The following is a 20,896-nucleotide window of genomic DNA, read 5'->3' on the forward strand; positions in this document are numbered from 1 at the left end:
TGTGGAATTGAAATTAGATGGCAACTAGCAGTGGGAACGGAGCGCACTGATCGAAAGACTTTTTTCTTTGTCCTTTTTTTTTTTTTTTTTTTGCCACTGTTTTAAGAATTACTTCTAAAACTTTTAAATTACTTTTGTTGAAAGCCTATCTATTATGAGAAAAACAAAAGAAAATAGGAATTTTCTGCATAGCACAAACTTACGGGCGAATACTCCCACTCAGTTCTCCCTTTTATTGTGTTTTAACATTTCTTACTGGGTATTGTCAACTGAATTATATGATTTAGATATTTAAAAAATCATATTTCTTTTTGTCTTTGGAAAAGAATGGTTATTTGACACTTGCCTGCACGTCGTTTGGTTCCCAAACCAAGGGGAAAATGGCTTGCTTGCATTCTTGAAGTCTGATATATTGAAGACAGAAAGTGTACTGTTTATATACCCTTTCATAGTGTGGCTGCTGTGACTCCCATAAGGAGGGACTGAAAAGGACCAGTAATAAACCAGACGAGGAATCATGTCAGATGTAAAAGCGATGATCATAGCCTGCATTTCAGAGAAAGAAGACAAAAAAGCAGAGCAGTATTTAAGAAATAAGCCTTAATATGCATGGCTTTGCCATATACTTAGTATCTCACAAGTTACAGTATGAGCTAAAAATAGAAAATATGTACTTTTCCAGTCAGTGGTTCCCTCTGTAAATGAGCACGTAGCCACTCACAGGCATAAAACAATCTCTTTCTGGAATGTGTACTCTGTATGGTTTTGAAATTACGCTAGCTCTGCTGGATGCCTTAAAAAAGTTATACTATAATATACTTCTTTCCTCATAAGCATGCAGTGGAGGTCAGCAGGCAAAATCACCTTAAAGTACTCTAAGGTAACCTTCAGCAAACGTGCTTGCTATCAGATGTACTTATGAGATGCTTAAAGAAATCCTGCCTGATGAAACTCATGGAAACAACAGAAGAGTCCTTCAGAAATAGAAAATTAAATTTCAGCAGGAACCCTGAGGTTTGAGTAAAGGAATTAAATAAATTATATATGTAGCTGACCCCAGAAACATCCCGCTCTTTCTGAGGTGTTAGCCAGCCCAAATTCATCCTGGCAGTTGTTGCCTCATAAGTTTCAATGTCAGTACATGTAGAAACTGCTCTTGATGCCAAGATAATTTTTTTAGTAGCAGCTGCATAGTGCTGTTTTACATATGACGTGACCATTTGTTTTTATCTTGCTCCCAAGAGAGTCCCTGTCCTACTCAGTCTGCTAAGTCACAAACTGGGTAGGAAATTGGATCCGTGGGTTTGTTGTGGGAAGTCTTCTCTAAACTCATAAACTTCCCAAAACATCCTATTGTGGAGGACGGGCTAACTATGTTAGCCAATCTCCTCCCCTGCTATTGCAAATTCAAAAGGTTCCCCTGTGAGGAAGACTTTCCACTGGCAAGATCTGCAGCTGAGTGCCTAGCAAGAGGCTGCCCAGCCAGCTCATGAGGACGGGTGTCTCTGGTGTCCAGCACCTGGGAAGGAGCAATGAGCTGCACTCCAGGGCTGAAAGAGAACTCTTTTGTTCCCTGGCAGGGAAAAAAAACCCCACACTCCACCACACGGATGCAAAGAACCAGGGCAGAGACATGGAGGAGATAGGTGTGAAGTAGGGAGCTACTGGGATCGGGGGGTGGGAGGTTTAGGCAGAGATGCATACGAGGGGCAGAAAAAAGCTATAGGAAATATTTGGGGCAGAGGAAGTGGCAAAGTTAAGCAGTAGTGGGTAACAGAGGAACATAAGACCTGGTTAATATCTGTATTTTATTCTCCTTCATGTCAGTCACTGATTCATGCCCTCTGTATTTCCTTATTTTCAGGGCATGGGACAAAAATTGTCCACCTTGGTGCAGCATTCCCAGCAAGACAGACCCAACCTGAGGAGGTATTTGTAATAGTTGAAAAAAAGGGACAGGGAGGGAGGAAAAAGGTGTAAAAAAACCACAGCCATCTCTTCTACAGTTCCTCAAACAACACTTTGGTGGCAGTGCTAGATAAAACAACCACCCTCCCTCCTGCCTGTGCCCTTGGCAGTTCACTCATGCATCCATGCAGCTGTGCAGCAGATCAGTCCATGGCACTGATCCAGCTGGGAATTGCAGCTGGATCCACTCCCTGACCTGGTCCATCCTGTGTCTGCCAAAGTGCTGGTGCCAGCACAACACTGGAGACAGCAACAAGGGGAAAAGACAGGGAAGGGAAAGGGCAAGGAGTTGAAAAGTGTGCAAGGCCCATCCCACCTCAAGTAGCACCACTGCCAAATGTTAAACACTGAAAACAAGACTTGAGATTGAGATCATGGTCCAAAATCTATATTTGATTTTCCAGAATATTGTTACAATTGAGTTTAGCTGAGAGAAAGTTAATTTGGCTGGTGAGAAAGAAAAGGGAGGCGTCCTAAGACTAAAATAAACTCATCTAGAATTTTCAAGGATAAGATTTTTTTTTTTGGTACTGTACTTTGGCTTAAAACAAGTGTAGTTGGCATGCACTTTTAAAAACTGTTTTTAAGGATTACATGCCAGTATGCAATGAAGTGAAAATTATGTGTTGTTTATATTTACACGCAGAGTAGGTGTTTTTGGCGGAAAAGAAATATATATTACTATGCCCTTCAGTTGCAGGGAGAAGACCTCACACCTAAATTACTCTGTTTTTAACTGAAGTACAAGCACAGAGAGTTTTAGTTACATATAATTTCATTCTGTTCATTAGCTCATCCAGTCAGACCGTAAACGAACCAATAGCAACTGAACAGTAAGGCAAAAAAATCCCTTCTCCCTTTAGACCAAATGAGTTTGATGCTGCTTCTGTGTATCATTTAGAAAGATGCTGGCATATGGTATTTACACAACTTAATATTTGCTCTTAGTGAATTTTTTTTGCAAGGCCCCAGATCTCTCATCATCCTAAATCTGAATCCTATCCCACTCTCCTCCCTCTCTCGGAATGATCTCCAGATGTGCTCCAGAGAGCTGCAAAGACAGAAATACGAAAGCTAATCCTCCGGCATCCTCTCAAAGGAAAAACCTTTTTTTCCTCCTGAATTATGGTCTGCATTTTAGGGTATTGCACTGGAGAACTACAAACAAATAGCACATTCTCTGCTTCCCAAGCTTTGCTGAACACAGTTTTCCATTTTTACCATAACTAATTAAAATCAGTCTTCAAATGAACAACAGATGCTTTGGTATCATGCAACAGCAAGTCCAGGGCCTGAGTGGCCAGACGCAAAACTAATAGTTTTGGGTAAAAGTTGCTTGCAAGTTACTAGCAAGTGTTACAAAGGTAATGTATGCAGCAGGAAATGATACACTACCCGAGTCAAATCACAAGTCACGCAGAAAAGAAGAAACACTTTCTGCGTACTGAGGAAGCATCAAGGCAAGGATGGGAAAGGAAAGACTGGTGACTTATACTAGACGCTGGATGTCAAACCAGAAAAAAACATACTTAAAGGAAGAAAACAGCTTTTAGCATTTGATCTAGTGTTTGGCTTTATAGCCCACACTTCATAAGCAAGAAACACTCTGATCTCTTTGAGATCCTCACAACACCTGCAGCAGGGCCTTTTGAACATGGCAGTCTCTGACGCTGTGCCCCTCATGTGCTAATAACCCCACCCATGTCAGTGGCAAATGCACTTCGTTCCCACTGACATTAGCTGTATCTAGCACGTGGCACCTCCAAACAGGGTGACTTTAAAAGAAACATGCCTGCAATTAACAGTCACGTGAACACCGGGATTGAGTGCCTGTCAAGGAGGACAGAGAGTAAAACCAAGCTGTCAATACACTTTGAGGACTCCCATGGTTTCAGCGATGCTTTGAGGGATATGGCACATAAGGAGAAAGCCACTTTAACTCTGCCCTGAATATCATAAGGACTATGACTAAGTTTCTCATACAATATTTTAAAGTAATCTTAAGACGTATATTCAACTTTTTATTTCATAGTGGTATTATAAAATCCAGCTGGATTATCTAGGAAAGACTGCTAGCTTCTCCAATAGTATCACATTTGTTTTTCTTCCATGGCACCATAAATGTTTTTTGCTTTTATTTTATAAGTTTTCTAGCAGCATAGTTCAAAAGAGGATATGGATGCACCAAAAATGTTGTCTCTACTTCTAGCTAAGCTTCATCTGGGAATTTGCATTATCTGTTGGGATTTGCATCATTTGCTGGGAGAGTTATCATTAACAATTTTTTCCACAAGCACTAAACCAGAAGTCCCCAAAGGTGTCTCCAGTACCACCTGACATTTCTAAAAATCTGGAATGTGTTACCAAAGTTGCATGGCTTTTGTTTTAGATTTTAACATCAGTTTTAATAGTAGGCCTTGGATGTTTCATATGCCTATGGAACAGCTGGGTTTATGTTTGGTTTGCCTCAGCAGAGCAGTGCAAAACAGCTGGAGCATATTCTCAATCTTGCTGTCTCCCTCACACTCTTCTAAATTTTCCACCCTCAAGTTCCCTTTCTTCTTCCATCATTTCTCTGTGCTTAATTTTCTGCCTTTATGTTCTCCTGAGCCTCCTCTCTACATCCTAGCTATGTTTACCATACCTGCTGAATTTCTACAGTGGGAAATAAAGTTCTGAACAAGAATAATGGCCATTCTGAGAGGCCTTTGAATACCTGAAAATACATCTGATAGCTGAGGCTGATATATAAAATTTTCCTAATAATTGAAATCCACCCTGGACCCCTGTTTCTATATGGTACCACCTCCAACACTCAAAATAATGAAAACAAGCTACTGAGAAGATGATAACCCAATAGGTCATGGAAGCTCATCTTCCCTTTCTTCAAAAACAGGGCCCCCCTTCTTTCAGGGGCAAAAAAAAGACTTTTTAAAGCGAGGAAAAAAAGGGAGAGGAATACACAGGGACACACAGGGTGTGGGAAGAGAAAATGAGCAAACTTGTCCCATTATTTCTGAGAAGCAGAACCCCTGAGGTTGAGACACCAGAACAGCCGAGTACCTCATAACTACAGAAGACGCCTGAGATACAGGAAAATAAGTTCATGCCCTCATGTAAATTTGAACTGGTCTTTTACTTGAAATAACTAAACCCTAACTATTGGGTTAGTATCTATGGTAGAGTGCTCAGCTCTATCTCCCTCCTCTTACTCAAAGTCTACCATTCTCAAAAGAGACAGAGCCTCCTGTGAAAGCTTGAGCTAAGATGAACTCTTGTTTTTAGGCTCAACTGCTTTCTCCAGAAACTTCTACTGAGTGCAATGGGGTGCTGTTACTGCAAGGACGTGGTCCTGGAGGAAATGACTATATTTAACAGAAGGGATCCCTATTCTCACTGACAACAGCAGAAAAGGGTGACCCTGTTGAAAAAGGCTATTAACCATGGACAGTCTGTGGTGTTACGGTCACTGCAGAGGAAATCAGTGGTCACCTCTGTTTTGAGAATGGCCTGCAGTGGGAATTTTTTGAAAGATAATACATATTAGCTGCTGTTTAAGAACAAGCAATCAAGGAATTCACTGTGGTAAAGTCCAATGGATTATTTTTCTCCCTGCAATGCAGCCTACGTATAAGAACATGGTGAATCAATGATATGGGAAATTTGCAAGGTCTGAATTTCATTGTTAGGAGTATATTCATCAGAAAAAAATTTTCTTTTTTCCTAAGTATTTTAAAGAAATTATTTTAAAATTAATTTTAAATCCAACTGAAAAACAGATTAATTTGCAAATTCTCAGAAAATTCATTCTGATCTCAAAATATAACTGCTGCAATTTTGAGGACACATTGTATTTTTAAGTATGCACAAAAGAAGCTGAATTTCTGTTTTAAGTACAAAACTGCTTAAAGCCAAATTAAAATACTAAGGCATTGACCATAACAATTGTAACAATTAGAAACAACAATCAATTATAAATTTGCTAAGCTGCAACCTAATTTTTTCAAAATTAACGCATTTAGCCGTAGACTGTTTGAAAAGATCTCTGTATTATGAGCTATAATTTCAGGAAAGATGCACTATAGTCTTCATATGTAATGGATTTTTTGAAGATTCTGGCAACTCTAAATAAAATTTCTTTTCTTTAGATAAAATGTTTTAGACACTAGCCTTATTTTGTTTCCAAAATGTCTGGAAAGTACCTGAGAGGCTGTTTCACTGGGGCTGAAGTCATAATATCATAGAATTGTCAAGGCTGGAAAGGACCTTTAAGATCACCTAGTCCAACCATCAACCTAACTCTGATAAAAACCAGCACTAAACCATGTCTGTAAGCACTATGTCAACCCGTCTTTTGCATATCTGCAGGGATGGTGCCTCAACCACTTCCCTGGGCAGCCCATTCCAATGCTTAAAAACCCTTTCAGTGTAAAAATTTTTTGTAATATCCAATTTGATCCTTCCCTGGCGCAACTTGAGGCTATTTCCTCTCATCCTGGACAAGAAGGGATCTTAAGGGTCCTTAAGGGACTGATGCTCGTAATTCATTTAGGATCACTGAAGTGCTCCATTGCCACACGTGGCATTCCCATGCTTGGATGTGACACCTGCAGTGAAGACATTTCACCTTTTGCAGTTGTTGGCGCAGTACTTACGTTGGTGACCACGGCCAGAATGGCTATGCCTTGCATGATGGGCTGCCAGGCGCCGATGTCCTGTGCCTTCTGTGGAACCATGCGCCTGAACTGGGTCGTCAGCTTCCACGCGTCCAACCGGATTTCCAACATGTTGTTAATAAGAGCCAGAAGAGGAGCCAGAGGGAATGACGCCACAAAGAGAGTGACAAAGCCAAACTGTATAACTGTCAAAGGGAGAGGTCACATACATTAATGAGGCTTTCACTTACTGCAGAGAAGCATATAGGAGCACATATACTTTATATATTCAAACTGTGGGAGAGAGAGACAAGAGTAGCTGAGTTCCCAGTGAATCCTCTGTATGAGAAGATAGGAGTGCAATAGCACTGACAAAACCTGCCAGGTGGAGGGAACAGGAAAATGTTACAAGTTGCAACACACCAAGAGGAACCACTCTAGATATTTAAACACCCTTTTCTTTCTTATGTCTTCATCATGAAGACTTGGAAATCTAATGACTGTCTGTCTCAGTGCTGTGCTGGAAAGCCTGAATTAACAACTGTCTTATTGGTGTCCAGGTGCTGCAACACGTATGCTGGCAATGCTGTGACAGGATGAATGGTGGCAATAAATTGGAGATCGGCCAGCTCCCATGAAACCAGTGACAAGTCCTGGCGACTGCAGTCCCTAGCAGAGCAGTCTGACACGGGGCTCTGCTGCACAACATCAGAACATGGTAGTGGTCTGCCTCCTGGATGCATTTCTCAGAGAATGGGGCAAAGAAGCAGCAGTTCTCTTCCTTGGACAATCATGTGCTGTTTCCTAGTTATAAATTGAATTGAGGCTTAGCAGCTTAACAAAAGCTTGCAAAGAATTCTGTGCTCATGGAACCATAGACTACCAGATTGGAAGGGACCTCAAGGATCATCTGAGCCAGCCTTTCTTGGCAAAAGCCTGGTCTAGACAAGATGGCCCAGCATAGCTCATCAAAACTTCTCTTGGGAAAACATTCATGTCCCCTGTCTATACATTTATTAAGCACTGCTTGTACAAAGATTTTCTTTAGAGCATGTTTATACCCAGCAGTGATAATGAATCTGAACTGAATTGTTACTTACCCATTTCAAGATATTCATAAAACAGTCCAAGTTTTCCAACGGGCTGCAGGTGGTAGTCCTGTTCCCAGCGTGGAACAACTTTTTCTGATCGAGCAGCTGCACCGCATCTTCCGATTAGATTCTTAACCCAACTATCAGCCAGGGAGAAAAAGACCACTAACATTGGTAAAATAACCTAAAAAGTTCAGTAAATGGAAAAAAAAATGACATCTGTGCTGTTATAGGTTTGAAGAGTGGATTTAATTATTGAATTACTGAGAACTTCCTTCAAATATGAGTAGAATCATCTGTTGCCTTATCCTGAAAGCAGTTATTTACAAACATAAATAAGAAAGGGCAACATATCAGAATCACAGTGATTTATACTTATGTTGTACAGGTGAATGACCACATAAAATTCAAGTAACACAAAATCAAGTTAAATGTAGGCCTGTGGTTAGACAGACGAATTCCTTTTGATTACAAAATTCACAGAATAATAGAATGGTTGAGGTTGGAAATCACCTCTGGAAGTCATCTGGTCCAACCCCTCCTTGCCAGGCAGTGTCACCTAGAGCCAGATGCCCAGCACTGTGCCCAGACAGCTTTTGAATATCTCCAAGGATGGAGCCTCCACAACCTCCCTGGGCAACCTGTACCAGTGCTTGGACACTTTTACAGTAAAAAGGGGTTTTCTTATGTTTGGAGGGAGCCTTCTGTGTTTCAGTTTGTGCCCATTGCCTCTGGTCCTGTCACTGGGCATTAGTCACTGAGAATCACCTCTGGAAGTCATCTGGTCCAACCCCTCCTTGCCAGGCAGTGTCACCTAGAGCCAGATGCCCAGCACTGTGCCCAGACAGCTTTTGAATATCTCCAAGGATGGAGCCTCCACAACCTCCCTGGGCAACCTGTACCAGTGCTTGGACACTTTTACAGTAAAAAGGGGTTTTCTTATGTTTGGAGGGAGCCTTCTGTGTTTCAGTTTGTGCCCATTGCCTCTGGTCCTGTCACTGGGCATTAGTCACTGAGATTAGTCTGTCTCCCTCTTCTTTACTCTTGCCCTTCAGGAATTTGTACACATTGATGGGATCACCTTGAATGTTCTCTTCTCTGGGCTGAACAGATCCAGCTCTCTCAGCCTCTCCAATGGAAGTGGTGCAGTCCTTTCATCATCCTTGTGGCCCTTTATTGGACTTTCTTCAGTCCATGTCTCTCTTGTACTGGTGGGCCCAGAACTTGATACAGCACTCCAGGTGTGGACTCCCCGATGCCGAGAAGAGGGGAAGGATCACCTCCCTCACCTGCTGGCAACACTTCTTCTAATGCAGCTGAAGATATCATTGGCCTTCTTTGCCATAAGGGCACATTACTGGCTCAAGTTCAACTTGAGTTGTTCACCAGGATCTCCAGTTCCTTTTATGCCAAGCTGCTTTCCAACTGGGTGGCCCCCAGCATATACTGGTGCATGGGATTGTTCATCCCCAGTGCAGGACTTTGCCCTTCCCCTTGTTGAATTCCATCAGGTTCTTGTGACCCCATTTCTCCAGCCTGCCAAGGTCGCTCTGTGTGGTAGCACAACTCTCTGACTTATCAGTTTGGTGTCATCAGCAGACTTGCTGTGGGTGCACTATGTCCCCTCATCCAGATGACTAACGAAGATGTTAAACAGGATGGGACCCAGTAGTGATCCCTGGGTTACACTACTAGTGACTAGCCTCCAACTAGACTTCATGCCATTGATCATCACCCTCTAGAGTAGCTGAGTTCCCAGTGAATCCTCTGTATGAGAAGATAGGAGTGCAATAGCACTGACAAAACCTGCCAGGTGGAGGGAACAGGAAAATGTTACAAGTTGCAACACACCAAGAGGAACCACTCTAGATATTTAAACACCCTTTTCTTTCTTATGTCTTCATCATGAAGACTTGGAAATCTAATGACTGTCTGTCTCAGTGCTGTGCTGGAAAGCCTGAATTAACAACTGTCTTATTGGTGTCCAGGTGCTGCAACACGTATGCTGGCAATGCTGTGACAGGATGAATGGTGGCAATAAATTGGAGATCGGCCAGCTCCCATGAAACCAGTGACAAGTCCTGGCGACTGCAGTCCCTAGCAGAGCAGTCTGACACGGGGCTCTGCTGCACAACATCAGAACATGGTAGTGGTCTGCCTCCTGGATGCATTTCTCAGAGAATGGGGCAAAGAAGCAGCAGTTCTCTTCCTTGGACAATCATGTGCTGTTTCCTAGTTATAAATTGAATTGAGGCTTAGCAGCTTAACAAAAGCTTGCAAAGAATTCTGTGCTCATGGAACCATAGACTACCAGATTGGAAGGGACCTCAAGGATCATCTGAGCCAGCCTTTCTTGGCAAAAGCCTGGTCTAGACAAGATGGCCCAGCATAGCTCATCAAAACTTCTCTTGGGAAAACATTCATGTCCCCTGTCTATACATTTATTAAGCACTGCTTGTACAAAGATTTTCTTTAGAGCATGTTTATACCCAGCAGTGATAATGAATCTGAACTGAATTGTTACTTACCCATTTCAAGATATTCATAAAACAGTCCAAGTTTTCCAACGGGCTGCAGGTGGTAGTCCTGTTCCCAGCGTGGAACAACTTTTTCTGATCGAGCAGCTGCACCGCATCTTCCGATTAGATTCTTAACCCAACTATCAGCCAGGGAGAAAAAGACCACTAACATTGGTAAAATAACCTAAAAAGTTCAGTAAATGGAAAAAAAAATGACATCTGTGCTGTTATAGGTTTGAAGAGTGGATTTAATTATTGAATTACTGAGAACTTCCTTCAAATATGAGTAGAATCATCTGTTGCCTTATCCTGAAAGCAGTTATTTACAAACATAAATAAGAAAGGGCAACATATCAGAATCACAGTGATTTATACTTATGTTGTACAGGTGAATGACCACATAAAATTCAAGTAACACAAAATCAAGTTAAATGTAGGCCTGTGGTTAGACAGACGAATTCCTTTTGATTACAAAATTCACAGAATAATAGAATGGTTGAGGTTGGAAATCACCTCTGGAAGTCATCTGGTCCAACCCCTCCTTGCCAGGCAGTGTCACCTAGAGCCAGATGCCCAGCACTGTGCCCAGACAGCTTTTGAATATCTCCAAGGATGGAGCCTCCACAACCTCCCTGGGCAACCTGTACCAGTGCTTGGACACTTTTACAGTAAAAAGGGGTTTTCTTATGTTTGGAGGGAGCCTTCTGTGTTTCAGTTTGTGCCCATTGCCTCTGGTCCTGTCACTGGGCATTAGTCACTGAGATTAGTCTGTCTCCCTCTTCTTTACTCTTGCCCTTCAGGAATTTGTACACATTGATGGGATCACCTTGAATGTTCTCTTCTCTGGGCTGAACAGATCCAGCTCTCTCAGCCTCTCCAATGGAAGTGGTGCAGTCCTTTCATCATCCTTGTGGCCCTTTATTGGACTTTCTTCAGTCCATGTCTCTCTTGTACTGGTGGGCCCAGAACTTGATACAGCACTCCAGGTGTGGACTCCCCGATGCCGAGAAGAGGGGAAGGATCACCTCCCTCACCTGCTGGCAACACTTCTTCTAATGCAGCTGAAGATATCATTGGCCTTCTTTGCCATAAGGGCACATTACTGGCTCAAGTTCAACTTGAGTTGTTCACCAGGATCTCCAGTTCCTTTTATGCCAAGCTGCTTTCCAACTGGGTGGCCCCCAGCATATACTGGTGCATGGGATTGTTCATCCCCAGTGCAGGACTTTGCCCTTCCCCTTGTTGAATTCCATCAGGTTCTTGTGACCCCATTTCTCCAGCCTGCCAAGGTCGCTCTGTGTGGTAGCACAACTCTCTGACTTATCAGTTTGGTGTCATCAGCAGACTTGCTGTGGGTGCACTATGTCCCCTCATCCAGATGACTAACGAAGATGTTAAACAGGATGGGACCCAGTAGTGATCCCTGGGTTACACTACTAGTGACTAGCCTCCAACTAGACTTCATGCCATTGATCATCACCCTCTGAGTAGCTGAGTTCCCAGTGAATCCTCTGTATGAGAAGATAGGAGTGCAATAGCACTGACAAAACCTGCCAGGTGGAGGGAACAGGAAAATGTTACAAGTTGCAACACACCAAGAGGAACCACTCTAGATATTTAAACACCCTTTTCTTTCTTATGTCTTCATCATGAAGACTTGGAAATCTAATGACTGTCTGTCTCAGTGCTGTGCTGGAAAGCCTGAATTAACAACTGTCTTATTGGTGTCCAGGTGCTGCAACACGTATGCTGGCAATGCTGTGACAGGATGAATGGTGGCAATAAATTGGAGATCGGCCAGCTCCCATGAAACCAGTGACAAGTCCTGGCGACTGCAGTCCCTAGCAGAGCAGTCTGACACGGGGCTCTGCTGCACAACATCAGAACATGGTAGTGGTCTGCCTCCTGGATGCATTTCTCAGAGAATGGGGCAAAGAAGCAGCAGTTCTCTTCCTTGGACAATCATGTGCTGTTTCCTAGTTATAAATTGAATTGAGGCTTAGCAGCTTAACAAAAGCTTGCAAAGAATTCTGTGCTCATGGAACCATAGACTACCAGATTGGAAGGGACCTCAAGGATCATCTGAGCCAGCCTTTCTTGGCAAAAGCCTGGTCTAGACAAGATGGCCCAGCATAGCTCATCAAAACTTCTCTTGGGAAAACATTCATGTCCCCTGTCTATACATTTATTAAGCACTGCTTGTACAAAGATTTTCTTTAGAGCATGTTTATACCCAGCAGTGATAATGAATCTGAACTGAATTGTTACTTACCCATTTCAAGATATTCATAAAACAGTCCAAGTTTTCCAACGGGCTGCAGGTGGTAGTCCTGTTCCCAGCGTGGAACAACTTTTTCTGATCGAGCAGCTGCACCGCATCTTCCGATTAGATTCTTAACCCAACTATCAGCCAGGGAGAAAAAGACCACTAACATTGGTAAAATAACCTAAAAAGTTCAGTAAATGGAAAAAAAAATGACATCTGTGCTGTTATAGGTTTGAAGAGTGGATTTAATTATTGAATTACTGAGAACTTCCTTCAAATATGAGTAGAATCATCTGTTGCCTTATCCTGAAAGCAGTTATTTACAAACATAAATAAGAAAGGGCAACATATCAGAATCACAGTGATTTATACTTATGTTGTACAGGTGAATGACCACATAAAATTCAAGTAACACAAAATCAAGTTAAATGTAGGCCTGTGGTTAGACAGACGAATTCCTTTTGATTACAAAATTCACAGAATAATAGAATGGTTGAGGTTGGAAATCACCTCTGGAAGTCATCTGGTCCAACCCCTCCTTGCCAGGCAGTGTCACCTAGAGCCAGATGCCCAGCACTGTGCCCAGACAGCTTTTGAATATCTCCAAGGATGGAGCCTCCACAACCTCCCTGGGCAACCTGTACCAGTGCTTGGACACTTTTACAGTAAAAAGGGGTTTTCTTATGTTTGGAGGGAGCCTTCTGTGTTTCAGTTTGTGCCCATTGCCTCTGGTCCTGTCACTGGGCATTAGTCACTGAGATTAGTCTGTCTCCCTCTTCTTTACTCTTGCCCTTCAGGAATTTGTACACATTGATGGGATCACCTTGAATGTTCTCTTCTCTGGGCTGAACAGATCCAGCTCTCTCAGCCTCTCCAATGGAAGTGGTGCAGTCCTTTCATCATCCTTGTGGCCCTTTATTGGACTTTCTTCAGTCCATGTCTCTCTTGTACTGGTGGGCCCAGAACTTGATACAGCACTCCAGGTGTGGACTCCCCGATGCCGAGAAGAGGGGAAGGATCACCTCCCTCACCTGCTGGCAACACTTCTTCTAATGCAGCTGAAGATATCATTGGCCTTCTTTGCCATAAGGGCACATTACTGGCTCAAGTTCAACTTGAGTTGTTCACCAGGATCTCCAGTTCCTTTTATGCCAAGCTGCTTTCCAACTGGGTGGCCCCCAGCATATACTGGTGCATGGGATTGTTCATCCCCAGTGCAGGACTTTGCCCTTCCCCTTGTTGAATTCCATCAGGTTCTTGTGACCCCATTTCTCCAGCCTGCCAAGGTCGCTCTGTGTGGTAGCACAACTCTCTGACTTATCAGTTTGGTGTCATCAGCAGACTTGCTGTGGGTGCACTATGTCCCCTCATCCAGATGACTAACGAAGATGTTAAACAGGATGGGACCCAGTAGTGATCCCTGGGTTACACTACTAGTGACTAGCCTCCAACTAGACTTCATGCCATTGATCATCACCCTCTGGGACTGGCCATTCAGCCAGTTTTCAATCCACCTCACTGTCTGTTCATTCAGCCCATACTTCAATAGCTTCTCTGCAAGGTTTTTATGGAAGACAATGTCAACAGCCTTACTAAAGTCCAGGTAGACAATATCCACTGCTCTCCCCTCATCTACTAAGCCAGTCATTGCATCATAGAAGGTTAGCAGGTCAGTCAACTTTCTTTGACTTCCCCATGGTGAATACATACTGACTGCTCCTGGAATTTCTTGTCCTTCATATGCCTGGAAATGGTTTCCAGGATAAGTTGTTCCTTCTCCTTCCCAGGGGTTGAGGTGAGGCTGATCTTCTCATCTGAAAGGCTTGCATGAGAATTTAAGAAAACTGATGAATTGGCTGTAGCCATTTTCAGCAGTCAAAGAACCATGTTGAAAAAAAGGGTGAATGTCTGTCAACAGATTAAAAACCAAAATGATTCTTTTTATACTTGCAGAGATGCAAAATGAGAAAACAGTTAAGAACAAGATCCAGAAGTGATACTCAGATTTCCAACACCTAAATGCTACTTGTCCCCCTGGGAAGTAAAATAGAAATTCTGGTCAGATGAATATATTTTCTGTACACGGAAGGGTGAGTCGGCTGTCTATGGCTGGAGCTGACGTCTGCAGGCATGTTCAACCTAGCGACCCTTCCCCAGGTAAAAGAAGAGGCTGAAAAGAAAGATAGATCTACAGGTCTATCCTGCAACCAGCAGCACACACAGAGCACTGCGGTCTGGAGGAACCGTATCTCAAGAGCAGAGCATGCAAGCCTCAACACTACACAGGATTAATGACCCGCTTTGAAGTGGGGTCACTGTGCAGCAAAGAAGCACAGTTCATGGGCTTGAAAGAACCACAGCCAAAGGGTATACAATGCTGTGGGCTGGTGCTCATGGCATTCGTGAGGGCATGAGCAAACTGGGAGTTCCCTACTCCAAACAACATAACAGGCACTGATCAGCATAAAATAAAGAACAAATCCAGGGAGAAGGAACAGACTTGTGGATACTATCTTAACCTAAATGAAATGGAGGGCATTCATGGTTAGCTATTTGCTTATTGTTTACATTAAAACATGGAAAAGAAAGTGTAGGCACTATGAATATCAAATATGACTGTAAAACTAAACTAGTTAAATAAGTAACTTATGCACGACTATTAAAAGCCTCATGTCTAACAACAAATAATTCCACTCAATATTAAGCAACAGTCTTTAGTTTAATACTTTCAGAACTTTTATTGCCTCAGTTTTAAATATCCAGCCTGAAGCATTGGGTCTGATTTGCAGAGGAAGGAAGCATTTCTGATTAGAACTAAAATGAGTGAGTCAGAACAGAGACAGGAGCTCAGAGCTACCAGACCGAAAATATCCAAACTGTCTAAAAAGGCCCCAAAAGATTACTCTCATTCTTTTAGAATACAATATGTGCCTATCAGATTTAGTGGCCAAGTGCCTGAACACATGAAGCAAAAGCAGTATCTTTCAAATATGAAAGAATGGATTACTTAATAGCTTGAACTTACGGAAGAAGTACTTCTTGAATGTTGTTCCAGATTGCTTTACCTCCTACTATGATGGCAAGCTGAGTTGTAAGTTCAAGGAGACATCCACCTGGATCACACTGAAGGTTGGGAGAGACATGAAAAAATTTTGAAGTTGAATAACTTTTCAGGCATGAACAAAGCATTGAAAAAAATGCATTCCTGGTTTATGATGATAACATTTCTTAGACCAATACAAGACAACTATTTAGGCAAACCTTTACAGCAAGGTATGCAAAAGCCAATCCCAGGTCACATATGATAGGTTGAAAGGACACCAGGGAAAGAGTGCAACGCCAGGTGAAATCATGCAGCTCTGTAAGTTGCTGTCACCAGGTGAGGGTCACCCAGCAGACCAGGAATGCTGCTACTGATGTTCTCCCCTTCTCATGTGCCAATGCAGTTTGGTGGACCGTGGGAAAAGGAGCTTGTCTGGGTACGTGTAATACATTTCTAAGCCCAACTGGTCGCATGTCATATTCTTTTATGCTAGGGGTTACTAAGCACTTTTTGAACCCTCAACTTAAATATGCATAACTGCAGCAGAATGCCTGGACTAATGGATCCTGCTGTTTTAAAACAAACACTGTCATACATTCTTACCTCTTCATTGCGGTACTTTCCTAGCCAATAAACTGGATTTCCAGGGTGACCAACAAATTTGCCCTTAAAGAAGGCTATGTAGAAGCATGAGGAATAGTAGTTGACAAACTGGAACAAGAACATCTTTGTGGTCAGACTATTTTCATAATCGGTCTGTGTTCTTGGAAGCTCTGCAATTAAAAAAAAAAAATAATAAAATAAATGTGCCAACCTACAAGTAACCTACAAGATGTTTTAGAGCCTCAGCTGGAAAAGTATGTGTATGCCTTGTATTCCTTAATATTACTGAGAGCATTATAAATTAGATTGTACATAACCCCCATGTATACTGTAACCATTATGGTAATTCTAAAACTATATGGGTTGTAAAAAGGAAAGAACATTTTCTCTGACAATAAAGAAAAAGAACAAGCAAAAATTCTGATAACTCAGGGGAAAAAAAAAGCACCCAAATCCAGCACACTCAGGAAAGATGCAAATGTAACACTTTGAACTGATGGAACAGTATTAAATGAAACTATATTAAAACACCGCACTACTTCACACATCTAAAGTAAAATAGCGACTTTAATGATGATGGCCTGGATATAAAGAATAATAATATTTGCAACTGTTTATCTATTTAATAACATGGGAATGGTATCTAGCTTTGGAAAAGTGACCTTATTTCATTTATTTACAAGAAAATAGCTATTTTCCCCATAAACAAAAGCTAATGTAATTGAATGTGTTATGCCTTACTGATCTGTTTTCATAAAGCTTGGTTATTATAGTAATTTTCTTTGCTTTGTCTGTTTCAGAAGCACAAAACTGTAAACAATTGATCTTTCATGCTGCCTATACAAGTTTTCAGGCAAAGAGCTGAATACCATATTCCTTTGATATTGAGAAAATGTGTATTTGAAAGTTTCTAGGTGGTATTGTGTGATTCAGTGGGAGAATTCTGAAATATGTGGGACAGGTGCTCATTTGTTGGAATTCTTATTATACATATAAATGTCATTTTTTTCTTGCTATTTTACCCAAACTTTCTATCTGAGGTACAGCAGCAGCATACCAAAGTCAGTAATCAGGATTGCCACTTTTTCATAGATGATGTTGAGAACCATAATGACTATAAAGCTGATGAGTGAAGCAGTTACTGAAGTGGCTGTCTGCGGAGTCAGGTACTTGCGGATCGCCTCCGTTCCGTTAATGTGCTGTGACAACTTAGCAGAAAACACCAGGAAAACCGAGAGCCTGTAGACAATGATTCCAATAACTGAAGCAATAATCAAAAGAATCTGCCAAGGGAACGCAAGAAAGATGTTAATATTGAACTACTGGCTTTTGGAAAAAGTGTGTTTGAAATACTTTTTACAATAGGCAAAAGGAAACTCATTGTGTGCCTGTCATTCCATCGCATAAGATAAGTGCAAGGGGATGCTCAAATAAGATAGAAGGCAATAAATTTAGAATCCATAAAAGAAGCCCCCCCCCTTTTTTTTTTTCATGCAGCATAGTCAATCTGCAGGAAAGAAAAGAGATGGTCTGGTTTATGACCAATAAAAAGGTTTGCACCGATGCAAGCAAAGATAATGAGATGTGTAATCAAATCTTACGCCTCGAGGCATGTGATGGAAGAAATCTCCCTCTTTTGACATTGGGCAATTGGCAGGATGGGAAATGTGCTGGCAAGTTGGCACTGACTATGGAGGGGGCCGTACCTTCTCTTTCACATGATAATATTACAGACTACAGACCCCTCAAAAGAATAGACTAATTTTAAGCCGTCATGTAACCTGCAGGAGTTGTAAAATGATCCATGCACCCCATCTTGCTTGCCATCTCCTCTCTTTCTGCTTCTCCTGCTTTTATTTCTTGCTAGTTCTCTAGCTATTATTCAGATTGACAACCATAGAGCTGGGAACATTTTTTTCACTATTTCTGCAAATTGCCATGGACCCACCTACCTCCCCACTCCCTGCACATAATAAGACAGTGCAGCAACACAAATGACAAACCCAGACCAAATCTCTTCCCTTCAACCTGAAGTTCTGCCTATTTAAATCCAACAGCAAGTCAGCATTCTTTCCTTTGTATTTCAGACGTGTTAACTTTTAGGTTCTCCCAGGCTGCCAGCCACCACTCTATCTCCTATCTGTCTCCTGCCACTTAGGATGAGGTCTTTTCCAGCTGCAGTTTGTGCTACGGGCGAAGAGGACAGGCAGCATGCTAAAACACCGAGCTTTTCAAGGCGACCTCTCTGGGCATGCTCACTGCATTAGGGATTTTTTCATGGGTGACTGGACTGCTTTCAGGTTTTAGTTGTAATTAAAGCAGCAGCTCTGGAAGATTAGAGTGCCCAGCTTTGCTCTGTTAAGTGAAACGAAGAACCCGAGAGGCCCAGGACTGTGAGACATGATGTTGAAGCAAACAGCTGGAACAAGTAGGATAGAAACTGGCAGGGAAGCATAAACCAAAGTTTCCCCCCTGCTCCCCCCTTCAAAAGCAAAGACATTTATCTTAAAATAATGAGGGAAAAAGCAACAGACCACATTCACCAGCATGACTTGCAAGCTACAGCTGCAGGATATATTGATGTATTTTCTATTGGCTGTACGCTAATGAGTATTTGGTGGCTACAGCTACCTTCTCCGTGTGGCTCCATAACCTTATGGGCTTGGTTTATGCATAAAATGGAAATCCAGCTGAACCTGCTCCTTTGTTACCTTTTGCTCAGTTCAGGAGGTTTTTTTTTTTTTTAGACACTAACTAGAGAAGTGAATTCACGGGGTGAAAGAATAAGAGGAGAACTTACCCAGAAGAAGATTGCGCTTGTACAAAAGGTCATCCGTATGCACTTCCCACAGGCAGTGTATGGCACATGTTCTTCTTGCTGTAAAAGATTTAGAAACAGATCAAGGATGCACCCAATCTTTTCTTCATATTTTTTGGGTGCTGCAATTAAACCCGTTATGATATTGAGGGCAGAAGAAAGGAACAAAGTCTCTGGTTTTGTTTCCTTTCCTGCTTTGTTGTCCTGGAAACTCACATTTGTTCATGATTTCAAAAGTCTTGCCTGATTACATGTGTCTTTTTTTTTTTTTTTCCCCATTATAAGATAAAAATGACTTCCACAGAGGCTGAATATCCTCAGCTCTTACTGACTTCAGCTATGATAGGGTGCATGGTCCTTTTCAATGGACCCATCCTTCTTGGCTGATTACGGCATCCAAGGTCATTAGCTTTCAAACCTCCTTGGGTAAAATTAGCAGGCACTAAAATTTTTCTCCCCAATCTCTGTATTTCTCAATTTATCCCATAGGAACAATGGGATGGTTTTCCCAGGGAAAATGCCTACCTCAATATGGTGGTGTGAAAATTCACTGAGTCTTTATAGGATCTCTGAGGATCAAAATCATGATGTTTTAGTATATTCATTACTCTTTGAACTGTCTGAAAGGAACTTTCTAGCTATGACTTTATGCATTAAGGGTGGCATAGGTTCATAAGCTTTTAAACAGAACCAGTTTGTTTTTTTTTTGTAGTACAAGATATAAAAAGAAGATCTATATAGGATAATTTCAACAGCAGCATTTAATTTTAAAACTTTCCAAGTGCCCTCTAATAAACATTATTATAAGGTGGATGAGATGTGAAAGCAATGTGAGTGATCTGATATATGCCAGAGTAATATATTGATACAGAATACTAAAAAGTGAGGCTAAGCTGGAGTGAGCTACAGAAGCTAAAGCTACTCAAAATGTATAATAAATAGAGATCTAAACTAAGATCCTCATAAATATGAATCCTTTTTCATTGAAATGAGGATTATCCTTGTCTCTGTGAGTTTGCTGTTATTAATTGCAATTGCATTCACATGCACTTAGCAACAATACCTATTTATACATGTTTCAAACAGAAACATCTTTGGTTAAAAAACCAGCCTTGGCATGATATACAATGTAACATCTTTCCCTCTATTTCACCCTTTTTTCCTGATGCATTCTTAGGCAAAGATAGCAAATGCTCTGTGATCTTGGCCTCTGGCAGCAACACTGAATCATTTCTTGGGGATTTAATAAAGTAGACTTAGTCCCCTAAGCTGGGGACGATGCCTACTTCTGTTTATTTATGACACAGGAACCTCAGCAGTGCAAGCTCCTCAAACAGGCAATTACTTCAAGGTGCCTACAGTTAGGTATAAATCCCCTCCCACACATCTGTTCTTTGTAAGTTTGCTATTTCCAGGCCAGTTTATCAGCTCTCCTAGAAGCACTGCTGATTTACACAGCTCCAGACCAGATCCACCATTTTCATAGTGTCTTCCCACAGTGTGTGTATTGCAGTAGCCATCACCAGTTACCAGAATATTCCTTACCTGTGTGATTTCATTCATTACTACGTGAGTGCATCGAGCTTCATATTCTGGGCGAACTTGTTCTTCTTGCTCTAAGTATTCAACTGTGTCCCATTCGTACTCCAGTTCAGCTTGCCGTCGCTTCCAAAACTCCAAAAATAAGGTAACTATCCAGAAGATAAACAAAGTGAGCAAAATCATGTGAGTGTGGGATGCTGCCTGACCCGCTGGGCTATAACATGCGGCTCATGTTTTCCATACAGCTTTCTGCAGACATGGAATAAAACCCTTATCGGCTACAGTGATGGTGAAAATAACTGGATCTACTTCTTTATGCAATTATTGCTTTGGATATATATGTAATTTAATAAGAGAAACTTGAGGTAAACAGTGGTCTAAATGCATGCTA

At 41.8% G+C, this 20,896-nt stretch overlaps 1 protein-coding gene across 1 annotated transcript in view; it reads right to left on the bottom strand.

Annotated features, from left to right (window-relative positions):
- The window catches only part of ANO6 (anoctamin 6), a 56,432-nt gene that overhangs the window by 5,791 nt on the left and 29,745 nt on the right, over positions 1 to 20,896 (bottom strand). Inside the window, exons 11-18 of the mRNA XM_014963334.1 lie at positions 20,509 to 20,654; positions 18,946 to 19,023; positions 17,203 to 17,428; positions 16,146 to 16,315; positions 15,525 to 15,622; positions 12,506 to 12,636; positions 6,624 to 6,829; positions 347 to 546 (exon numbers count right to left, since the gene is read on the bottom strand). Of these exons, the coding sequence (XP_014818820.1) occupies positions 347 to 546; positions 6,624 to 6,829; positions 12,506 to 12,636; positions 15,525 to 15,622; positions 16,146 to 16,315; positions 17,203 to 17,428; positions 18,946 to 19,023; positions 20,509 to 20,654 (1,255 nt within the window). The remainder of the gene's footprint in view (positions 1 to 346; positions 547 to 6,623; positions 6,830 to 12,505; positions 12,637 to 15,524; positions 15,623 to 16,145; positions 16,316 to 17,202; positions 17,429 to 18,945; positions 19,024 to 20,508; positions 20,655 to 20,896) is intronic.

This window comes from Calidris pugnax, unplaced genomic scaffold, assembly GCF_001431845.1.
Source record: "Calidris pugnax isolate Ruff unplaced genomic scaffold, ASM143184v1 scaffold44, whole genome shotgun sequence".
Classification (NCBI taxonomy): domain Eukaryota; kingdom Metazoa; phylum Chordata; class Aves; order Charadriiformes; family Scolopacidae; genus Calidris; species Calidris pugnax.